This window comes from Brienomyrus brachyistius, chromosome 10, assembly GCF_023856365.1.
Source record: "Brienomyrus brachyistius isolate T26 chromosome 10, BBRACH_0.4, whole genome shotgun sequence".
NCBI classification, from domain to species: Eukaryota; Metazoa; Chordata; class Actinopteri; order Osteoglossiformes; family Mormyridae; genus Brienomyrus; species Brienomyrus brachyistius.
This window is the reverse complement of record NC_064542.1, coordinates 27262760-27286966: the sequence shown is the minus strand read 5'-3', so window position 1 is coordinate 27286966 and position 24207 is coordinate 27262760. Positions and strand designations below refer to the sequence as shown.

Genomic DNA, 24207 nt, shown 5'->3' with positions numbered 1-24207 from the left:
ACGTCGTAAAGTCACACAAAAACGATCAAAATAGCGATAACAAATAAATACTATAGTACATTATTTATAATCAATTATAGACTTGGGGGCAGAAATGAATAAACAAAAAAAATTGTTTTTTTCATGAAATAGACGAAGATATTCAGCATATTGACGTTTATCTGTATTTATTTGCTGATCTACAATTCGATAGTTTTTTTTAGCAAAAACAAAAATAGCGACATGTTTACTATGTGAGTTAAAACTTGAAAATTAACGTGTGCGTTTCATTTACACCAGAGTGTGAAAGAAAAATGCGTCCATCTGGCCGCGTCGAATGCAACGGAGATAAAGGTCCGTCCAAGGTTATCAGCAAAAGTATTACACGCGTCAGCATCCCCCCCCATTCGGTAACCGGTGGGTTGGTTCTGTTTAACTAACTTGCATTTTGTAACTTACTGTGCGCGGCCCCGAAGACGGACTCGGTTAGAAACGCCACTGAAATACGACGCTGCACGAGGGCAGGACTTAGCGCGCCTCCGCTCTCCGGCTGCTTCGCATTCGGGGACGCGCACTGACTGACAAGCCTTCGCAGTAGCGCGATGTGATGGGGGGAAAGGGGGTGGGGGCCCCGCGAACGGCGTAGTCTGTACAGTGTGGTACAGTAAACGGGATTAAAGTGCTGAAAGCTGCCGGATAACAGCAGCGGACGGCTTCGTGCGGATGCGCAGCGTGTGCATGCGGACGCGGACAGCCGGGTCCGGGGTGCGCGGTGGGGGCAAAATCAAACGGGAAAACTGCATAAAAATATGCATTTTTAGAGCGCAGACGTTGAGCCTCTCTGCCTAAATGCATGTGATGACGAGAGGTAGTGCAGGGAAGGGGGAGGCAAGATGAAATAAATAACAAAATATTGCAGGGTAGTTCAATGGACTCATAAAACTAGCTGTAGTCAAAGTTCAGGGGTGTGTGTGGGGGGGAGAAAAGAAGGGAAAAGTGCGGAGCAATGGAGAACCAGGCGCCGGAGCAGCAGAGCCACGATGACGTGCTGAAGAGCGGCTATCTCCGCAAGCAGAAATCCATGCACCGGCGTTACTTCGTCCTGCGGGCGGCGTCGGAGCGCGGCCCGGCCCGGCTCGAGTACTACGAGAGCGAGAAGAAGTTCCGCGCCAAGGCGCCTGTCCCCAAGCGCTCCGTCAGCTTGGAGACCTGCTTCAACATCAACAAGCGGGCCGACGCCAAGAACAAGCACATGATCGTGCTCTACACCCGGGCGGAGAGCTTCGCCATCGCCGCGGAGAGCGAGTCGGACCAGGGCGAGTGGTTCCAGGCCATGCTGGACCTTCAGTGCAAAAGTAAGTCTGCGGGGCGCTTGCCGGTCCTCCCGAACGATTCTAAGCTTAAAACTCCACGTTCCGTAGTCGGACCTTGTGAACGGCCCATGTGTGTCATGCACCCCCTTCCCACCATCTCCAAATCGGACTCTGGGGTGGTGCGGGCGGCTTCATTTAAAATCGACCCGGCTGCTTGAAGGCAGTACGCATGGGCAGGTCTGATCGCTGTTGTCCCGGTAGCGTGGCATCAGTATTTCCCATAATAGCATATGTGTGTGTATATATATATATATATATATATATATATATATATAGCCAAATAATATAATTAAGTTTTTCGTACCTTTCTCAAAATCTACCGCTCTCTTTATAATTATAAGATTTTTTTAGTACTTGTGCATGCCTACTGTGGAAAGCGTCTTGCAAACACGTTGTTGACAGGGGGGGGGGGTGATCAGAAATTTGGACTTGCAGTAGGAATGGGGATGCGTTGTGCCTGCATGCATGGATGATTGTTTGCCTTCTTGCTACTTGTGGCCACACTTTGCAGGGCGATCTTATCCCCCTCGCCACCTTGGAGGTGCTTTATCGTGCGGCGCGCACACACGGCTGCCATCGGCACAAACGCAGTTGCGACACCGCCGGGGAAGGCGGAGAGGAGGGCGGGGGAGACCCGAGCAGAGGAGCCGGGGAAACATAGTTTAAAACAAGTGGCGTCTTGTTATTGGATCGCGGCGTCTCGTACTCGCACGGTGCCCTGAAAAACATCCCCTCTCCCGGCCCCCCTCATTTAAAAAATGCGCTAAAGCCGTCGCCTGCTGTGTGATTGATAATTGCCTGCATACCCTCCTTTCCCCCCTTAATCTTTTCGTTTTGTTAACGACATTGAAAGAGAGAAAGCGCTCCGTGCACCTGAAAAGCGGCAGTAATTCTATGCGAACGTGTAATGGTATTTTAAAGAATCCTGGCTGTATTGCATAGTTGTGTTATATATATTTTTTTATGGTTTAACGTGACCTGTAATCGTGCTCCTTTGGTCAAGGCACAGTTTATGTCTTGCGTAAACCATACTTGTAGTGCAGACAAACGTGAGGCAGAAAGTGCCAAACTGTCTTAGCTCATCTTCAGTTTTTTGTAATTAAGGTATTTTGTTGTTGTTTGTTGTTAATCGGGGGGCCGTGATGGTGATCACACCAGTAGGAACAACAAACCATGAGGCAACCTTTGGCAAACTTAGACTCAGGTTCAAGGTACCAGGAGCAGATCCCATGTTGCATAAAGATCTGATTAGAAACTAGGTTCTAAATATAGAGTCGCGGTTTCATGTGTTTAAAAAAGAAAAACTCCCGGTTTGCAGGACGGGCTAAAAAAAAATGGAAAAATCCTCAAGGGAATCATTACTGCTCTCCTCACTCCACAGGCAAACGGACTCAAGGACGAGTTTCTCTGCATTTGAAGGAAATTATCAATGATGGATATCGATGATTTCTGCCTTGCTAGATGATAAAGTTCCCGTTTCGGATTTGAGGAAAGTATTGCACATCTGTTATTGTCAGGGAAAACGCTCCCAGTAGTGTCCGATTGCAGATGGGGGAATCCAGGGAAATGTTTCGGGTGTTAAAGTAAAAATTTTGAGTGACAGAGGTGCATGAGTATAGGGAGGGGGGTCTGCGTAGGGGGTCTTGCAGTTGGCAGCCATAAAACAATCTGCTAAGTGAGCGAAATAAGTGGCTGCAGACTGGCTGGCTGGCCAAATGTTTTGATACGTCTTCGCCATGTCTGCCTGCTAAGATCTCCTTACCTTTCTTTTTTTCCCTGTACATTTTTGGCCTTCGCAGGGTAGGCTGGCATTAGGGACGTTTTTTAATGATCGGTTTTGCCCTTCTATTCCTTGTCACTTGGGTCTGCACTGCATTTAGACTGGCTGTCCACCTGGACCTTAAAATGTGAAGACGGGGGCAGGCATCCAGGGCAGAGGATCAGTTGGCACTTGTTTTATTTTTGAGTTTTCATGACGTCGGCTTCTCTACTACAGCATTTCTCACCGGGGGGTCTGACCCATAAAGACGGACCTCTCAAATCCACACTGCCTGTTCCACGCTCATTCAGAAGCTCGGTTGTTGGCTGTATCGTCTGCCCATTGGTCAAATGTTGTTTACGACATTTTTCTGTGGGGCGGGGTTTTAAGCGGCCAGCCTATCCCTGCTTCCTGCCATGTGTCTGGACTGCTAATCGGGTGCTTCTGTTCGTCTGTAGTAAGGCCGTCGCTTGGATCAGACTGGGCGCCTCACCACGGAGCCATGTGACCCACAGTGCGTGAAAGAAGCTGTCAGCAAGGGGGGGCAACGTGTGGGAGGAGCATTAAGCTGCATATTTGGGCTGTACAGATTAGGGGGGGGGACTGTTTTTGAAGTGTTTTTGGGGGTGTGAAAGAGATGGGTCTATAGACCTACCGGATATAACAAAGGCATTAAATCTCTTATATGGCACAGTGTGTGTGTGTGTGTGTGTGTGTGTGTGTGTGTGTGTGTGTGTGTGTGTGTGTGTGTGTGTGTGTGTGTGAGAGAGAGAGAGAGGCAGGTTGCAGAAGCTTGGTTTACAGACACTGAATGGCTTCACTGTCTGTATCTCTGTAACTGAGAAACTCATCAGTAACAGTAAAAAGTAAAATAACTTCCAAGGTCTACGCTGGCTCCTTCAGTCACCCAGTCATCACAAGCCGCACGGCGGCGATTTCTGAAGATGACGTGCAGCGATGCTGGCTCCACACTGGCATTAGGAATTCGCAGACGGTGGCCTTCACGTGACAGTAATTAATTCCGCTTGCCAGGCTAAATCGCCAGTGTATGTGGGCCAGGTTGGCATGACGGGGACCTTCATGGACGGGCCGATGCGGACTTGCGTGTGCCCGGGGGCATCACCTGCCGGGTACCACAGGACATCCATGACTTAGTGGGCCTGGTTGTGACAGCGTTTCATTCTAGACGTCACCTGCTTGTGAGATTGTATGGCTGCTTAGCGACGACCTTTACTTTGCAAAGACTGGGGAGCCCTGGACCCTGTTGTATCAAGAAAAACAGAGCTGGCTGGTTATCGTGTGAACCGGAAGCCTCGTTGAATTCCTCGATGGTTGCAGGTTCTTCATCAGCCCCAGACAGAAGGCATGTTGGTGTTAAAGACACAGATCTCTAACAGGTTCAAGGCCCAGGAGGGCTCCAGCTGTTGTCCCCTTGAGTGAGCTACTTAACCTGAATCATTCCAGCAAAAATTCCGCTCCATACACAAAAGTTCTTTTGAGAAACTTAAACGGCAGCAGTGTGGTCTGCCGTCATTCCCTCCTCTCTGCACTGCCAGTTGTTTTCTTTAAAATATCATCTTCCACACAGCAGGCATCTCTCACAGCTATTAATCAATTCTGTGCACCACCCCGCCAGGTCTGTAGGAGGCGCTCATGCATCAGCCAGATAAGTCCTAGGCAAATGAAACCTCTGCTTAGTTGACGAATGATACACAGTAGCACTCCTTAGTTACTGCATTTTATCTAGTACTTCGACGTGTTCAGTAATCGAGTAAATAACCATTCACAGACACCTTTTAATGCGTTCACAGTGGTAGATGTATTCATTGAGTGAACAAATTATAAACACTCATTTAGTGATACCTACAAGGGCTTTCAAAATGACCTACATGTAATCTCCAAAGCTGAAACAATCAAAACCTAAACTAAGGTTAAACTAGTGAAGGGTAAACTGAAGTGGTTAGGCTTTTTGAGAAGTTAGTGCCAGGTTGCTACCCCCAGTGGGCGGGATTCTCCGACTGTCCCGCAATGATGGTGGTGGGGGGGGGCGGGGGGGTTACCAGTGGTGCGTGTGTAGATGGCAAAGCTGGTGGAAACTTTCGGAGCGGCGTAGCTGAACCTGATGTGTGAAACTGTGGCCGTTAATGTGCCCACATGCCCTCCCCCTACTGCTACCTCTATACCCCCCCCCTCCACAAGACTGCAATGCATGTATTTTTTTATCGCCCTTGTCTGAAAAAGCAGATGGGAGACAAACAGGCACACTAAGGTATGTTTTTGCAGGCATGGGGTGGCGGGAGGGGGGTCTCTCACCCACAGTCATGCACTCACACACTCGCAGCTGTTATTTCTCTCTCTCTGTACCCCCCTTTCGTCCCCCAATGGTAGGAAAACGGGTGAAGGAGAATGTAAGAGGCCGGTAATCCTCTCTTTTTGGTGCTGTGTGTGCAGCAGGGCTGTGACATAGCTGGGGGTGGGGTGGACCTGGGCCTCACTGGGGGCCAGGGGGTCAGGGGTGGGCCTGCACGGGCCTGGGGGTGGGCCGTGGTGGGGCCAGGGGCTGAAGTACAAAGACTGTGCTCTATAGGACGCACTGGAGGAGCATATTGTGGACCAGTGGACCAGTGTGCCGTTGGTTCTTCTCGAGTACAGAGACCGTGCTGCATCGCTGGGCCACTTCAATGGGCACCTGGACAATAGTGGCCACCATGCGTCACCACTGCTCGAAGGCTGGGCGGGGGCTTGGGAAGGCGGTCGTCGCTCATCAGCCACAACAACATCGTCACGGGAAAGTGACGCACAGAGGGATGGAGGGGGAGGGGCGGGATACGCATCACGGACACGTCCTGGGGGCCCCGGTGACCCCGCTAGGCCCTCGCTGTTTGTGTTCCGCTCCTCTGTTTACGGGTGTTTCTCAAAACCAGCTTACAGTGAGTCTATGTTTTTGTGTGAATTATTCATCCTCGCTGTCTGCCTGTAGTGGTGATATGTCCTCTGTTTGGCACTTTGGGATGGCAAGGCTGGGTCACGCACGAAATTAAACAGGTTTACGATACCGTAATAATGCAGCATTAATCCCTGAGGGAGGCAGTGCATGATGGTGACCGTAACACAGCAATTGGGGGAAATTCCGCTTTTGAATATGGGTCCGGTTTCGAACTCGCAACCTTGCACTCGGGGATATTCCCTGAAGCCTCACAGTGGCACCTGTAGGGGATATGGACTTCAGGTGATGTACAGCCATCCATTGACTTGAGCACTATTGAATAACATCCAAAAGCAGACATAATAGATGTATTTTATCATGTGGCAAGAACCACGATAACCCCTACAATGGCGGCACAATCAGTTTAAGTAAAATGTGAGTGTTATTGTACTTAATGATATGCAGTATATCTGACCTCTCCCATATAATGAACGAGAGACGTCCAGAATGACTGACGTCTCTGCTTCCGGGACGGAGCCCAGACATAAGTTGATGGAGGCATGTAATTATCCTGCCAGGGTGTAAGAGTTCAAACCCGCTTCTGTCTAAACTGGTGTTTAACTGGTAAATCCAGACTGGTCATCAGGGTGTTTTGGCCTCTGTCTGTTATCACCACTTTTGCCGTCATGATGGTGGCTGTTTGGCAGCTCGGCACTGTGAGTGCCGGGTAGCATCAACTTACTGCGGTGTTGTACCGGGGGGGGGGGGGGGGGGTCGGGTGTATTACCAAGACGGGTGGGATTGTGTTGCCCTGACATCAAAGAGACCGTGCCTGGGGGGTGGGGGAGGTTGTGGCGACACGCTTCCTGTGAGGCTGGGTCCGAGGGTCTGATTTCTTAATTAACGGGCTCCTCTTCACCGGCGGAGCGCAGAGGCCGTACCCAAAGGCCCGCCAGCCCCCACCGCACTGAATCCATGAGCCGTAAAAAGTACCGGCTCCGGCAAGTACCACTTGGCCCACTTTTAATAAGTCGATATTTTATTTTAATATCAAACAAAGACGCATATTTTTCAAGTCATTGACGGTTTTTGAGGTACGGCTGTTGGGGTGTCCCCTGACCTGATAATCGTTTTTAGTGGGCTTCTGTGAGAAAACCGAGGGTGAAACTGACTGGCAATTTTGATCAAAATTTTTTTGATTGAAATTAGATTTTCAAAGAAATAACAACAAAGCATAGGCTGAAAAATGGAGTAAGAAATATCTCTTTTTTTGTGAAACACAAACATCATTTCAATATGACATTTCTGGGTATGATAAGGTGAATCTGGAGCGTTTCTGCACTTTGCTCCAGTTGCTGCACTTACCTGCTGTTTCCCGGTTTAAGCAGCATGACGAATCTCTGGATTTCTGAACCTGGGTTTTGTACTGGGTTCAAACTTGGCCCCTTGCTAATGCCGTACTGCGGTTCCTCTTGACAGAAACATGGCACACGTGACACCTGGTGCCCCCTAGGGGTAGAGACGAGGAGGAGCTGCTTGACTGCGGCAGCGGAGCCTCCATGTTGGACCTATTTTATAGCCCAAAATAGCTCACGGTTCGGCTGTAAAGTAGGACGCACGCAGAGTCCCGCTTTCGCAGTCCATGAGCACAGTTTTCACTGCCTGACCTGGGAGGGGGTTTCAGAGAACGATGTCGACAGCTATGAACTCCGGGCTGCTCGGCTGGTCCTCTTCCGTCAGCCACATGTGGAATTCGGCATGTCCCTGTTTGGGGGAGAGGGTGGGGGCCAGGGAGGGAGCACATCTTGTAGGCTCCTAGGCTTGGGCGGTATCAAATTTTTCATACCGTCATCGACTTTCACAATGGTATACAGCATATGACGGTATAAAAAAAAATACATAAATATGGTCGGCTGCCGTAAATCAGAGAGAAATGGGCTCAGCAATGTGGGAGCTGGGTGTGAGGTAAACGAGGAGACAAGAGTTAAAACTTAAAAAGGTCACCCTTCGGTTATTGAGACCACTGTCGCTGCCCGATCTGCGGTCACATGCGCGCTAGGGTTCACATATCCCGCTTGTTGTCGTAGCGTTAGCCTATAGACGTGCGCTAGGGTTCACATATCCCGCTTGTTGTCGTACCGTTAGCCTATAGACGCGCGCTAGGGTTCACATATCCCGCTTGTTGTCGTAGCGTTAGCCTATAGACGTGCGCAAGGGTTCACATATCCCGCTTGATCTTGTAGCGTTAGCCTATGGACGCGCGCTAGGGTTCACATATCCCGCTTGATCTCGTAGCGTTAGCCTATGGACGCGCGCTAGGGTTCACATATCCCGCTTGATCTCGTAGCGTTAGCCTATGGACGCGCGCTAGGGTTCACATATCCCGCTTGTTCTCGTAGCGTCAGCCTGTGGACGCGCGCTAGGGTTCACATATCCCGCTTGATCTCGTAGCGTTAGCCTATGGACGCGCGCTAGGGTTCACATATCCCGCTTGTTGTCGTAGCGTTAGCCTATAGACGTGCGCTAGGGTTCACATATCCCGCTTGTTGTCGTAGCGTTAGCCTATGGACGCGCGCTAGGGTTCACATATCCCGCTTGTTGTCGTAGCGTTAGCCTATAGACGTGCGCTAGGGTTCACATATCCCGCTTGTTCTCGTAGCGTCAGCCTATAGACGTGCGCTAGGGTTCACATATCCCGCTTGTTCTCGTAGCGTCAGCCTGTGGACGCGCGGTAGGGTTCACATATCCCGCTTGATCTCGTAGCGTTAGCCTATGGACGCGCGGTAGGGTTCACATATCCCGCTTGTTCTCGTAGCGTCAGCCTGTGGACGCGCGGTAGGGTTCACATATCCCGCTTGATCTCGTAGCGTCAGCCTGTGGACGCGCGGTAGGGTTCACATATCCCGCTTGATCTCGTAGCGTCAGCCTATGGACGCGCGGTAGGGTTCACATATCCCGCTTGATCTCGTAGCGTTAGCCTATGGACGCGCGGTAGGGTTCACATATCCCGCTTGATCTCGTAGCGTCAGCCTATGGACGCGCGGTAGGGTTCACATATCCCGCTTGTTCTCGTAGCGTCAGCCTGTGGACGCGCGGTAGGGTTCACATATCCCGCTTGTTCTCGTAGCGTCAGCCTATGGACGCGCGCTAGGGTTCACATATCCCGCTTGTTGTCGTAGCGTTAGCCTATAGACGTGCGCTAGGGTTCACATATCCCGCTTGTTCTCGTAGCGTCAGCCTGTGGACGCGCGGTAGGGTTCACATATCCCGCTTGATCTCGTAGCGTTAGCCTATGGACGCGCGGTAGGGTTCACATATCCCGCTTGTTCTCGTAGCGTCAGCCTGTGGACGCGCGGTAGGGTTCACATATCCCGCTTGATCTCGTAGCGTCAGCCTGTGGACGCGCGGTAGGGTTCACATATCCCGCTTGATCTCGTAGCGTCAGCCTATGGACGCGCGGTAGGGTTCACATATCCCGCTTGATCTCGTAGCGTTAGCCTATGGACGCGCGGTAGGGTTCACATATCCCGCTTGATCTCGTAGCGTCAGCCTATGGACGCGCGGTAGGGTTCACATATCCCGCTTGTTCTCGTAGCGTCAGCCTGTGGACGCGCGGTAGGGTTCACATATCCCGCTTGTTCTCGTAGCGTCAGCCTATGGACGCGCGCTATTCTTTGACTTTCCAGTAAGACTCCAATCACTGCTAACATTGTGATCTACAGTGAAACACCTCAATACAGCATCTCGCTATCAGATCCATAAGGGGAGGGTCTGTATTTTTTCCTAAATACCGGTGTATACTGTAGTTCCGTCATACCGGCCAAGCATAATGGCGGCTAGCTGCCCTGTGTGCCGCATGTTTTCACACTATGTCCATTTCTGTACTCAAACTTCTGTACCAAGCTTCCCCCATCAGGATAGCCTTGGTGTGCGTTGGGTTGCACAACAGTCTGCTTGAGCCCCGGACTTTGTTCTGGGGCCACCTCACGGCCTCCAAAGTCCCAGGCTGAGCCCTCACCTTATTTACCAGGCGTTTCTGGGCCTCACTTTGGCCTGAATATTGCGTTTTCCGTAACGGGGGGCACCGTGGGCTGTGGCGGCAGGTGCACAGGGACTTTCTCACGGCAGCGCCGGCCGGTGACTCGACTCCCTGACCTTTTTCTCTGCTGGTTTCGGGTCGACACTCTTCATCTCGTCCACCCCCCTACCCTTTCTTCCATGCAGGTGTGCAGCGAGAGCGAGTCACCAGGTTCAAACATGCAGATGTCGGCGTGGGGACGGGGGGGGGGGGTCAACCTGGCTTGCTTCACGCTGATGACCCGCAGCCTTGACTTTCACGCTTACTCATCGTTTCCGTGTTTCGCCGTGTGGGATGTGGTGCTTCGATTTGGCGACAAGGCTAATCTCCGCATCTTTTGTCCCCCACTAGGCAAGGCCCCTGGCGACGGTGGCAGTGGGGGGGACTATGGGGTCCCATCGCCAGGTCCCGCCTTCAAGGAGGTGTGGCAGGTGAAAGTTTGGCCAAAAGGCCTGGGCCAGGCCAAGAACCTGGTGGGCGTCTATCGGCTGTGCCTGACGGAGAAGACGGTGAGCTTCGTGAAGCTGAACTCGGACGCAGCTGCCGTGGTGCTGCAGCTGATGAACGTGCGCCGCTGCGGACACTCGGAGAACTTCTTCTTCGTGGAGGTGGGCCGCTCGGCTGTGACGGGCCCCGGCGAGTTCTGGATGCAGGTAGATGACTCGGTGGTGGCGCAGAACATGCACGAGACACTGCTGGAGGCCATGAAGGCCCTGAGCGAGGAGTTCCGGCAGCGCAGCAAGTCGCAGTCGGCCGCCGCATCTGGTGGGGGTGGTGGCACCGCCTCCAACCCCATCAGCGTCCCATCCCGCCGGCACCACCCAAACCCGCCCCCCAGCCAGGTGGGCTTCACACGCCGACCGCGGACTGAGCCTCCAGGCCAGGCAGGGGGGGGCAGTGGCGCCAATGCCTCCCCCACGGCCCGGCATGGCTTCATCCGACTGCGTACAGCCAGCGACGGAGGCGGGAAGGCGGAGGAGGGTGTCCTGGCCCTGGGGCCCGGGTCCAGCCCCAATGGGTCCTGTTCGGGGACTCCCATCCTTAGGTCCAAATCGGCTCGCTCCGCCACCCCTGGCAAGAACCCGGCAGGCCTGATGCGGTCCATCTCAACACCGACGCCTTCGGCAGGACCCAGCCTCTCCTCCAGTACGGGTCACGGTTCCGAGTTTTGCCCAGCGGTCGGAGCTGGGGGGGTGCAGGCGGCTGGCTTTGCGCGCGCCCCCCACCCCGCATCTGTCTCCGGCTCCCCCAGTGACTACGGCTCGTCAGATGAGTACGGCTCGAGTCCCGGTGAGCACTCGCTGCTGGCGGCGGAGCTGGCCGGCGGCTCTGTGGGGAGCCTGGGTGACGAGGCCTCCAACTACATCTTGATGGGCCAGCGGGGGGCCACCAGCGGGGGGCCACCAGCGGGGGGCCAGGGACGCCGCGTGCTGCGGCGCTCCTCCAGCCGCGAGAGTGAGACAGAGCGCCGGGCGCTCAGCAAGCGGGCCTCACTGCCCCCTATGGCGCTGGAGCGTGGGGGCTCACGGCGGGGGGGGCAGCGAGGCCGAGGCCGACGAGGACTATGCCATGATGTCCCGCAGCGCCAGCCGTGAGTCCTTCAGCTCGCGCCGGGATTCGGCCAGCGGGGGGGCGGGAGGCAGCGGCTACCTGGATGTCGCCGGGGAGCAGAAAGAGAAGGAGGAGGCGGGGGGGGGCGTGGGCGTGGACAATGGCTACATGTCCATGCTGCCCGGTGTTACTGCGGCTTCACCCGCCTCCCTGTCCAGCTCGCTGTCGGCAGCTGTCTCGGACCCGGACTCCAAACCCGCCGATGACTACATGGCCATGACGCCCAGCGGCAGCGTATCCCCCCCGCAGCGCATCCGGCCCCCCCTCGCTGGCTCCGATGGCTACATGGTGATGTCGCCGCACAGCAGCTGCTCGCCGGACGGCCGCGGCGGGATGGGAGGGGCCTGGATGGGCGGCAGCAGCGCCGACAGCCGGCCCGGCAGTGACTACATGAATATGTCGCCTATCAGCACCCCCCCGCCAGCCCAGGAGCACCAGCAGCAGCTCCCTCCCAAGATGGTGTACTCGTATTACTCTCTGCCGCGCTCTTACAAGCACACACCAGCGGCAAAGTCGGAGGAGGACGTCGGGCGTGGCAGGAAGTCATGTGCCGGCAGGGGGGGCGGCTGCCCCGGGCCGCAGGATCACGGGGGCACGGGGGGGCCCCCTGCCACCGCCCGCCACCTTTCCCTCTCCTCCTCCTCATACTCATCCAGCTCAGCCAGCAGTGAGAGCCTGGGAGACCCGGAGGAGAGGGGGGGCTCCCAGCCTGGCACCCGCCCCAAAGAGGGGGCCCTCCAGCAGAGACGGGCATCCGGGGGTCAGAAGCAGGGCCTGCAGCACCGGGGTCGGCCCGTCAGCCTTTTCGTGGACGTGTCCAAAGCTAGTACCTTGCCGCGGGTGCGAGAGAGTCCCTGTTCTGTGGAGCCCCGCAGCCCGGGGGAGTACGTCAGCATTGAATTCAGGGCAGAGCGGGCCGGGGGAGGGAGGTTGAGCGTAGGGCCGCCTCTCCCATGTGGGGCCCCCCGGGGCTCACAGCGACCCATCTCCTGCCTGGCCGGCTTCCAGGCCACCCCCCAGAGCCCTGCCACTGCCCCCCCGGCTGCCTCCGAGTATGTCAACATGGAGCTTGGTCCCTCCCCCTCCCCCTCACCTGTGTCTCTTACCCCACAAGGTTTCCCCCCCTACCCGAGTCCTCCTGCTCCCCCAGCTGCAGTCCCAACGGCGATGGATGAATGCCAGCCCCCCGTCCCAGGGGAGGACAGCGAGGGGGGACCCAGTGGGCCGCACAGGATGCCACAGACAGAGGGCGCCACTGGCCCCGAGCCGCCCACTGCCTTCACTGATTACACGGAGATGTTCTTTGGATCGAGCGCACCTGCCGACACCGACCCAGGTCCCAGTACCACAGCCCGCGCCTCTTCCCCTGCCATCCCTGAGCCCGCTGGGCCCAGTTTGGGCCTGGGGCTCGACTTCTCCTTGCCCAAAGTGGGCAGCAACCCGGATCAGGGGGCCAAGGTGATCCGTGCCGACCCACAAGGCCGAAGGCGCCACTGCTCCGAGACCTTCCTGCCGCCCCCACCACCCCCCTCCTCCTCTTCTTCCTCTTCCTCCTCATCTTCCCTGTTCCCTGAACATGCTCAAGTGGTGACACGGCGGTTCGGCCTGGAGGCCGTGCTCCGGGGTGCCGAGGGCCCCGCTCAGTGTAGTGTTGTCAGCATCACCACGCCCCCTGGTGGTGGTCAAGCATCATCAGGGGAGCAGGGCTTGAACTACATAGACCTGGACTTAGCCAATAAGGAGGGCTCGCACCCTGCTCTGGATGGGGCCGGCACCGGCCAGCCCCTGCCCCCCCGCCTCTACTCATCCGGCCTGAGCGTGGCAGCGGGGGGAGCAATGGGAGGGGGCGGAGGCAGCAGCAACGGGCCGGCAAACCTCAACACCTACGCCAGCATCGACTTCTACCGATCCGAGGAACTGAGGAACCATCAAAGCGGGGGCCGTGATGGCACAGGTAACTCCCCCCGGCAGCCCGGACCAGCCTGACAGATGTAGCAAACCTGCTGTTTATGTATTCGGTGTCCTTTGGTCCCACGTCGCCCCCTGGTGTCTCTGCCGCCTCCTGTTTCTCTCGTCGTGCTCATCGTGTTCAATGAGGCAGTGAGCCGTGAGGATCCCGATCTGCCGCCGCGGCCTGCAGTCATCCTTAAATTCAAATCCAGCTGCTGCTAAACGGCAGCTTTTTAACTGTTAAAGGTTAGCGGGGCGGCCTTCCTGAACCGGCTCGGTCCAGTCTGGTCATGTGCCGCGATCGTTCACGAATAACACGACATGGTGTGTCCCGCATAGGAGGACGCGTTTCAGACAGGCACCCGCCAAGACAGCCGTCTCGGGGGCCTCACATGGGCCAGCGTCCGCTCACATTGGCTTCCCAAGAGGCCCTGGTGATGGCAGCCTTGGCCTGTCCTGTACAGCATGGGAGGGGGGGGGGAGGAGGGGGGTGGACATTCCCTGGCACATGGAAAGACTGACACAGATTGATATGCGAGCTACAGCTCGTTCGGAAGCAATTAAGTGCCTCATTCATGTCTCTATTTGTTTTTTTTTCCCCCGCAAAGTACTGATGATCTGTGGGAATTGTAGGGATTTTCCCTGGCTGGGCTCCAGGCTCACGCACCCTCACCTTGCAGCTACCAGCATCGGGCTCGACTGCAGATCGTGTGTGTGCATCTGGCAGAGTGTCCATTAGCCCAATATTCTGGTTAAAGGGTGCTATGATCTGCTAGAAATTGGCCCAGGATCTCGGCGAGAGACGCGTCTGACGTGCAGGTCCTGCTCGCCGCGGTAAACGCCGGTAAACGGCACTGGCTCCGCGTCTCGGTCACGTGGGCATTGATCAGCTGACCTCTGGCTGAACCCGGGCCGTGTCTAGACAGCTCGCCGCAGCCTTGTGACAGGCTCATGCTTTCTGGGGGGACCTACGGGATGGAGGGAGGGACAGATTTAGGCTGCTAATGTAGCTATATTAGCATCTATTGCTCTTCCCCAGTCAAACAGTCAGTCTGATTAGTTCTGACCTTTAAATACATTGAGGTTTGTTTATCCTCTGACTCTTGCGAGGTCGCTGACCTCTCTCTCTGTCTCTCTCACCTGACTGGCGATCGATTGGAGGGGTCGCTGTGCTGGATGTTAATCTGAACTCTGTAGGTGAGTGTAGCCACTGATTAATTTTTTAAAACAGTGACACCTTCACAAAACTCTAAGCTAATGGCCGTATGTATCACCACATAGACATTGTACTTGTTTAGCAAATGCTTTTATCCAAAGTAACGTACAGTTTTGAGGAAGCAGGTTCGGACAGTGTCTTGTACAGTTGGGCATTAGTTTCTGTGTTTATTAATAATTCATAGTGTGCATACCCAGTTCATTTGTCTGCCTGGAGAAGTTTCCAAACATACAATAAGTTAAATTGAGATGAAGTAAACTGAGACTCTAAGTGTCCAAATAGACGTGTGTTAGCCAATGAGCTGCCTGGCCCATGCACAGCCAATGAGACGCCCACACCACTTGACAAGGCGTGTGTTAGCCAATGAGCTGCCTGGCCCATGCACAGCCAATGAGACGCCCACACCACTTGACAAGGCGTGTGTTAGCCAATGAGCTGCCTGGCCCATGCACAGCCAATGAGACGCTCACACCACTTGACAAGGCGTGTGTTAGCCAATGAGCTGCCTGGCCCATGCACAGCCAATGAGACGCCCACACCACTTGACAAGGCGTGTGTTAGCCAATGAGCTGCCTGGCCCATGCACAGCCAATGAGACGCCCACACCACTTAACAAGACGTGTGTTAGCCGTTAGCCAATGAGCTGCCTGGCCCATGCACAGCCAATGAGACGCCCACACCACTTGACAAGTCGTGTGTTAGCCAATGAGACATTTGCCCTAGGCAGTGTTGTAGCATTAAAACATCCAGAGGCTCCACCCTTTCTGCAGCTCTCGACTTGTCTGGCGGGCACCTAGTGGATGGGGTGTGATGCACATTGTGGCCCCGTTACCCACAATGCTCAGCAAACGGGGCGGGTGGATTATCGCACAGTATCGCCACTTAAGGGTTGTGCAGTAAATTTAGTGGGAAGGTTCTCTCTGGGGCCATGCGTGGTTTTGCCGGGGTAGAGCCGCAGCCACTTGGTGACATGCCTCCGCGTGGCGTCTGGTCGCCGCGCCAGATGGGCATTAGGTTGCGGCCCACTGGCTTGATCTGCCGGCGACGGAAAATGTGAGGATTTCACCCTCGAGGCGGCTGGATGGGACCCAATATGCGATCTAGCACACGGCGCTGTTCCTCTCCGTCACACATGTGTGCAACTGGGGCGTGGCCCTTAACGCAGCCAGACACGGGCCGAGGCGGGGGTGCGGGGCAGCTGGCAAAGGGACAGGCCCTCCTCCCCCAACCGTGTAAACAAACTACAGGCGGAAGTTTCCCTCCTCTCTCAAGCTCATTACTTATGTCTTCTTTCCCTCCCTCTGTTCTCTCTCTCTCTCCATCTTTCTGCACCACCTAACTTGCCGCCCTCCTGCCTCCGTTTAAAACCTCACTCTTTCCGCCCCCATCAGATGCAGCTCTTATCGCCGCCTGCATCTCTTATCGGGCCCCAGCCGCGTATCTGATTCTGCTGCCTTCCTTTCTTCCGCCCTCTCCCTCTCTTTCTCTCTCTCTCCGATACACACACCTGGAAGGAAGGTTTGAAGTGTGTGCTATGGGTATTTTTCAGTGAGTTATCGTGCTGTGGAAGTCATCGGAGGTGTGTGGGGGGGGTGGGGGTCAGCTACCCGCTTAAGACCTGAAAATCCTCATTCTTGCTAGTTTCAGGGTGGCGGGGGACAGGGGTGTGGTGTTTACTGGCCCAGCTCCCCTGCTGCTGTGATGGAGTTCTACACGCTGCCGTGACTGATGGCTTTGGCCGGAAGCCAGTGTCCTGAGAGTGCTGAGCATGCTGGGGGATTAGTGGGACGTCATCTATTTGGGGGGGTGGGGGATGGGGGTGGGGGCATTGCGCTGTTTGAGCTGAATGACGAGTTCTCTCCTGTCAGTGCACCTGGATGGCACGACGTTTTCCATGGTGCCAGAGACTCACGGACACACTGGGTTTTAATTTGGGGTGAAAGGGTTGTTTAATGGGGGGGGGGTTGCAGGTTGGTCTGGGGATTTGGAGTCAGGGAGTGGGCAGCCTGGGTCAGACTGCAGTAAGGGCTAATAGAGAACGGTCACACAGCGGTCAAGGTCGATATAGACCGTAAGGGCTAATAGAGAACGGTCACACAGCGGTCAAGGTCGATATAGACCGTAAGGGCTAATAGAGAACGGTCAAGCTGCGGTCTAGGTCAATGTAGACCGTAAGGGCTAATAGAGAACGGTCACACAGCGGTCAAGGTCGATATAGACCGTAAGGGCTAATAGAGAACGGTCACGCTGTGGTCAAGGTCGATATAGACCGTAAGGGCTAATAGAGAACGGTCACGCTGTGGTCAAGGTCAATGTAGACCGTAAGAGCTAATAGAGAACGGTCATCCCAAAGCCGAACCTTGGAGCACCTGCCGGTCCGCACGACACTGATGAACGTGCTCCCGCGGCCTGCCAGCAATTTACGATAATCTGATTCAAGTCGATTTCCCGGGAACAGAAAAGGCCGGTAGGAAGCGTACCGAGCGGTTCACCGCGTCCGCTGTTTGTTAGCGCCGGCTCCGTAATTAATGCCAGTCACACAATGTTCTTTTCACCAGTGGTAGGTGGACAGAGAAGCTGATCTTTGATGCATTAGGGGTTATAAAAGCAGTGACTCACTCTATGGGGGGGTAGAGTCGTGTGCCACATCGACTCGTAAACACTTCCTGGAGCTGAAGCAGCACAGAGGTCGGGAGAGGGCTGTTTAGCCGCTTTTGCGTGGGGGGGGCAGTTCAGGAGGCCTCATTAAGGACATTGATGCGGTTACGGGGTCGGAACGATGGGGGGGTGGGCGTGCTCGTGTTCCCGGAGCCCCCGTCTCCCTTTCAGGCTCCTTTGATCTTTTCTTTTCCGCCCGGCCACCCTTCGTCTCACAAATTAATCACAGCCTGCGTTGCTAGGTTACACCGCCCCGGTGCCGTACGTCGCGGGTAAATGCGGCTGGGGCTGCTGTTTGCGGACTGCGGCCCGGCATCTGCCGACGTACCGGGCTCAGCCTCCCCATCCACAGGCACGTGTGTGTGCGGTTTGCATGCATTTGAGGACCAAAGTCCGGTAAAACCTGAAACCTCCTTGGTTTTGGGGACATTTTTCAGGTCCCTGTTTGGATAAGCTCAGTTTTTTAGAATCAAAAGAAGTAAAAATGTGTTTTGTTTGGTTATCATAGGTAGGTTTATGCGTGTAGAAATGAACAGAGAGTCCCCACAAAGATAAGGATATATGAAGAGTGTGTGTGGGAAGCGATTTCCTCCGCCAGGTTAAAAACAGCGTCTCCGTTCCCCGATATAACCCCCCCCCCCCACAAACACACACCGCCGCTGCCCCTCCTGTATCCACAGCGTCCAGAAGGTTCTTTTTCCTGCACAGCCGTCCTGGCTGAGCTGCAGTGGGGGCTGCTACCTCTGCCCCACTAACACTGCATGGGGGGTGAGTTATGCACCTCGGGGGACATGAACAAGGACAAGAAGCAGGGAAGATGATCCTCTCTCTCATCAGGAAGAAGAAAAGCCTTGTTCCGACTGCCTTCTCCGGCAAAAATAAATATTTGCGGTGCCCGGGCCGCCCCCCTAAACCGCCACTCCTGTTGGGGGGGGCAAGGTTACTTGCTGGAGGTGTCTGAAGGGGAGGGGTAGCCTCAGAGCTCGCCAGCACTGGCTGGGTCTCCGAGAAGCTTCCAGTGTGACGGCAGGATCTTCCCGAACCCAGCGATGGGAACCCGGCCGCTTTCTAAATGGTCTTTTGGAAGTTCCTTTGGCCAGGAGGGACGCCGGCCTGACGTTAGCAAGGATAAACCCCCGGGTCCAGTTTCGCCAGAGTAAAACTGGAGTTTCGGGGAGTGCTGTCAGAGGGTGGGGGCGGGGGTTTGGGGGGTGTATTTTTTTGTTTCTGTTTCCCCTGGATGTTGCTGCAAACGTTTTGGCAGAAAGCGGCAGAACTGGTGGAGCAACACAAAGCGGGAAAGCTGAGTCAGCACCTGGGGGGGTCAGCTTGAGTTCTGCCTTTTGCTCTGTTTGTCTCAATGCTTTTTCTCGGATGGCTCTTCTCGAACCTGGATCCGGCCCCAGAAGCCTCGCGCCCGGAGACGCGCCCCTGCCCCTCACGCCTACAGGGGCACACTGACTCCCTGGAGCACAGTTAAGGGCCTTTGCTCAGTAGCCCAGCAGTGACAGCGCTCTGCTGACCCTGGGACCTGATCCGATGACTTATGGATCACACACCCCCCCTTTTCAGAATGATGGATGATTCCCAAAACGCTGACAGCAGATGGAGATGTACCCGGGGGGGGGTCACACACACGTTACAGACTGCGTAATGAACTGGGCAGGTTTTTACATACAGCCACCTACTGCACTGCAACAGAGCTCCAAGCAGAATGCAGCCCCCTGTTTGATGATAAGGCGATTTACCTGCGGGGGCGGGGGTGTATCGGAGGTGGGCCTCCTTGTGCAGTGAGGTTAGGGTAACGCCCTCCCTCTCAAACACCGATCCTCCGTCTGCCAGACGACGCCCCTCCCTGCACACTTTCTCCCACATTCCTATATACTTTCTTCCCAACCCCCTCTCTGCCGTTTCTCTCTTTCACTGTCTTCCTTTCTTTCCCTCTTCCCTCTTTCCCAATCCCCCAGACCCTTAGCAGGGGTTCTGCCCATTGTGAAAGCCGCTGCCCCCCTGCTGAGAGCAAGTGTGTGTGTGTGTGTGTGTGTGTGAGAGAGAGAGAGATTCTGGACAGCTACACTGCGGCCCCTGTCAAGGTCGCCCATGACCCATTCTGGCGTGAGGCTGCATTGGCTGCGTGACCCACCGGGTTCGGGTCCAAAGGCACTCATGCACACGCATGTGCAGGCAGTGACTATTACATAACCTGTACAGCGCCCCCTAGTGGCCGGCAGCGCTCACTGACAGGCTCACCCTAGAACTCACGGCCACGGTTCCTCGCACTCTGAAATCACCACACGGACCCCCCCGGCCCCCACTGGACGGCACCACAACATCTGTGAGGACGGGACCGCGGCTGGACTGGGCACACCCGGCTTGCGTCGGAGTATGGAAAATAGACAGTAACTTGTTTCCTAAGTGGGTGGGGGGAGGGTGGAGTTAAATTAATCTGCTTAAAGGTACCGTGATGGGAGGGGGGATTCTAACACAGCTATGATTGTTAAGAGGAGCCCCCCCCTCCCTTCCCGATGTTGCAGTAGTGCACAAAATTCCCCCTGAACCGGGCTGTCAGTGACCTGGAAGTGATTTGTGTGTATATCGTGGGGGTGGCCACACGATTAGGTATGAACACATCTGTGTGCTTGGCGCCCCCAGGAGGCTCTTAGGCTGCCATGCACCCGCCGTGAACATGCGTCTGTCTGTTAGTCTGTCTGCGTTTTTCTAATCACACTATGTGCAGCTAATTTCCCCACAATCTGATAAAAATCAGTTACTTTTTACATTCTTTTCGGTCCCCCAAGGATAAACCTCCGTTTTACAAAAATCTGCGAATGCAATCAGAAAACTAAAAATGCCAGAAGCCTTGTATTCTGTTGGATTACTTATGGTTAAGGCTAGGGCTGGGTGGGGGGTAAGGTCAGCATGTTAGGGTTTTTCCCATAGAAATGAATGGAGAGTCCCCACAATGATATGAACATAAACGTTTGTGTGTTCGTGCAGCTCAGGCTGGATGACTTGCCTGGTACACGCTGTGCCAGGGGGCCTAAATATAGCGTTGCGCAAGGAAGAGGTTGTGGGGGCAGGGCGGGACGGGGCAAACACAGCCGCACTTCGAGGCGATTAGAGGGAGGCTGGGGGAGGCTGAGGAGGAGCCCCCACCCGTCTGCCGTTATGTCATTTTCGCCTTTTTTACAGCAGGTGATATCCTTCCTTGGCTCGGTATGTGGAGCAAAATGCAGCTGTCAGACACCCCCCCAAACCCCCCCCACCACCCGCCTGCATGTCCTTGTGCTCGCATTTTTCCTCACCGCCCTCCTTACTTTATAAAGACCTTTGGTTGTTGTTTCACGCCGTGGCTGATATGAAGAGAGACGTTTCGTGAACGCGGTCCATGCTCTCCGGGCGTCCCGTGCGAGTGGGATCGGCCCGCGAGCCGCCAGTGATCTCAGATCCTCCCTGTAGCCTAAACAAACGTGGGGCTGGACCTGCGGTTTAATCGTCCATCCGGGGAACCATAACAATGGTGTGTTTGTGTGAGAGACGCGACGTATTATTACCAAAACAAGCTTCTGCTCCTGTGACTGCGTGACAACGTGGCTGTAGCTGCAAAGGGGGGGCGTTTGTCTTTGGCCTGTAGTTAAGGGGGGGTGTCTTTAGCCTGTAGTTAGGGCATGGGGGGACTTTTCATGTGGCCTGTAGTTGGGGGGGGGTGTCTCTTTTGACCTGTAACTATGGGGGGAGGTTTGTTCTGCAGTATGCGTAAGAGCTTGATTTTGGTTTCCTTTCGAAAAGTTAACACCTTGTGCTCAGTCACCTTGAAGATCCTCTGATCTGAAAAGCACTTTCCACAGGGAGGGGCCCCCTATCTCCACATTCTGTTTTCGGCCACCGGCTTCGTCCCACAATCCTGCTCCCAATTCGCCGCGTTCGCAGTTTCGTGCTCACTTACAAAATTCCTCCTTTTTTCGCAGAATGCTGACAGCCCTCCCGTCCTTGGAATTTTGGGAAACTGGAGTCCCCCCCCCCCCCCCCAGGGGAACCTCAGCCTCCAGGCTGCTATGGTGATGTCCGGCATGGCGGAGGGAGCGGATGCCAGAACGCCGGGACTGGGACGCACCGGCGAAGCACTTTATGAAACATGGTTCTCAGTCAGCTCCTGGTATGTTTCGCCCCTGTAATCAGAGGGACCTCGTGCCAAAAGACCCGTCTGCCAGTTCAGTCGTAACGGGAAGCCCTACAGCCATCGGAATCGCATACTGACACCTACTGCCAACTGGAAGCCCGTGGCGTATTTCCTTTATCATTAGCGGGGGCTGGAATTGAGCGGCAACTTGTCGCAATGGACATCGAGAAGGAGATTTGACCTTATGTAAATGTCGCGCGTGTCCTGCTTGGAAAGAAAAAAGTGCCTCATTTTTTGATTGTATGCATCCTGCAAAGATGGCCGACGTGTTTTACTTGAGTACGAGCAAAAGAAGCAAAGCAGTACAAAGTAACGTGAATGAAGACGTTGTGGGCGACGGCAGGCAGGCCGACTGGAGGTCTGGTTTTGTTTGTGAAATCCATTCCCACGTGCCTGCTGCTTGACGGAGAACCGCCCCAACACACACACACACACACGCCGCCAGTGACCTCCTACTGCACGCAGATGCGCTCGCGTACCCTCAGACCAGCCTCTCGGTACTACTTGATACGTACACACACTCGCACGCGCAGACGCACATGCAGGCATATGCACAGACGGCCGCCGGTCTGCAAAGCTGGCTCCACTGCCGGGGTGCCCGCTCACTCGCTCGTAAGCTTGCAGTTGGTCGTCATGGTGACATGCGGGCAGCTTGCGACACTGGCAGGCCGCCGCTGCAGAGTCCCGCCCACTCGCGGCCTGCGTCCCGAATCCCATTAAAAGGTAATTAGCTCTGCTGCTTCAGTTCGCCCGTGACGGACAGCAGTCAGGTGGGGAGCCCCGGGATGGTGCTGGGGGTGTGCTCTAATTCCTGTCCAGCCCTCCCTGACCTCTTGCCCCCCCCCAGTGCAGGGATAACATGATGGGGGGCTGGTATCAGCTGTTGTAGGTTTGGCCGTCCCTCAACGTTCTTGCCATGCTAAAAAACGTAGCAATTCCCTCCCCATGCGTGACCTGGCGGGGGCCTAAGTGCCTGACTCTTCTGCCCTTCTACATCCCACCCGCTTGCATTTGTGTCTTTGCCTTGGTCTGTTTTCCGCCTCATTTTCCTGCCCCCCCCCCCCCCCCCGGTGAAGATAGGGGTGGAATGGAAGGTGGTGGGCGGAGCCAAGGCCACGCGCTTAGACCAATCGCAACACGAGCCAAACAGCAGTCGCCGTGTGATTTGACAGTATCGCGGCGGGCAGTCATGCTGCATCAGAGATCCAATAGTGTCTCTCGCTTTCACACTGAGGTCACTACCTTAAACCTCATATTTTAAAGATCAAAACGATTGTTAAAGTGACCATTCTGCCCCACAACATCCCTGGGGTCCCAGTCACACCTCAGTGTTACAGTGCTGGTTAATATTTCATCAGTGTTGCCAGATTTTTTGTTCCTTTCCATTTTTTCATTTCTCTTTTTTTTTTAGATGGAATTGATCAATGATAGGTACAGTATTGGGGAAAAGTACAAATTAGTAAATATGTGTTTGTTCTTTTGTGTACTTTTGACTGGTGTGTGTATATGTATGTATATATAAAAAGCCTTAGAGACGATTGTGTGTCTTCTCCTCACAAAGCTGCTGGAATCTGAGTACGAGAGTCTTGTGTGAATATTAGCAGAGAGAGACTGTCATGCCGGCGGCGGCGTGCGAATCCTCACGCTGCCCACCACCTGCCGCTCACCTTCCTCCCGCTGTCCCGGCGATGTACTTTTTACTTTTCTTTTTCCCACCAACGGTGCAGTCAGTAATTTGCAAACGGTTCCCGAACAGCTGATGCCCTGAGTTTGGTGTGGAAACAGCAGCGAGCTTCAGTGCCCGGGGGACAGGGCACACCCTCCTTGGATGACCCGACTGGCCTGTGGGGTCCACTGCTTTGGGTGGAGCCATCTTTAATTTCACTGGGATCGTTACATCATCTGAGATGAAAGTCAAATACTGACAATAACAATTGGGGAGCGGGAGACTGTATTTAGGTCATAAGGAGCATCTTAGGTCTGAGTTATAGAATCATTAGGAAGTAGAATTTATTTGGGTGAGTAGGTGGGGGGGGGGGGACACGGGGATTATTTTGGATTGTTCAGAATAGAAATGTTCCATGAGATCATGCTTGCCTGCTCTGTGGAAATCGCTCTATCCCCCGGAAAACAAAAATGGACAGAAGATGAGAAAACAGAATGGAGACACTCCAGTCTGGGTCCTTAAAGCACAAACGTCCAGTCTGGGTCCTTAAAGCACAAACTGGGTCACTACGGATAGACTCCCCCCCCCCAAGCTCGTCCCGGGAATGCCGAGGAGCGGGTCACAGTGGACCGGAAGGGGCTGGGCCACGCAGACCAGTGTCCCCAAGGACGACGCGGATGGACATAGATGTGCGGACTTAAGGTGCCGAACGGGCTGGCGGTGAGGGTTTCCTTGGAGACGCTGTTAAAAATGCCGAATGAGTACATGTGGAGAAACCAAAATGGCATTAAAAAGAGAGAAAAAAAACACA

At 54.7% G+C, this 24207-nt stretch overlaps 1 protein-coding gene across 1 annotated transcript; it reads left to right on the top strand.

Moving 5' to 3' along the window:
- Window positions 1-237: 237 nt before the first annotated feature.
- Window positions 238-24207, top strand: si:ch73-335l21.1 (insulin receptor substrate 1-B). Its single transcript, XM_049028931.1, is given in 4 exon segments — window positions 238-1334; window positions 10467-11646; window positions 11648-13680; window positions 21519-24207. Coding segments are annotated over 4 exon segments (3570 nt in total). The 5' UTR covers window positions 238-985; the 3' UTR covers window positions 21527-24207.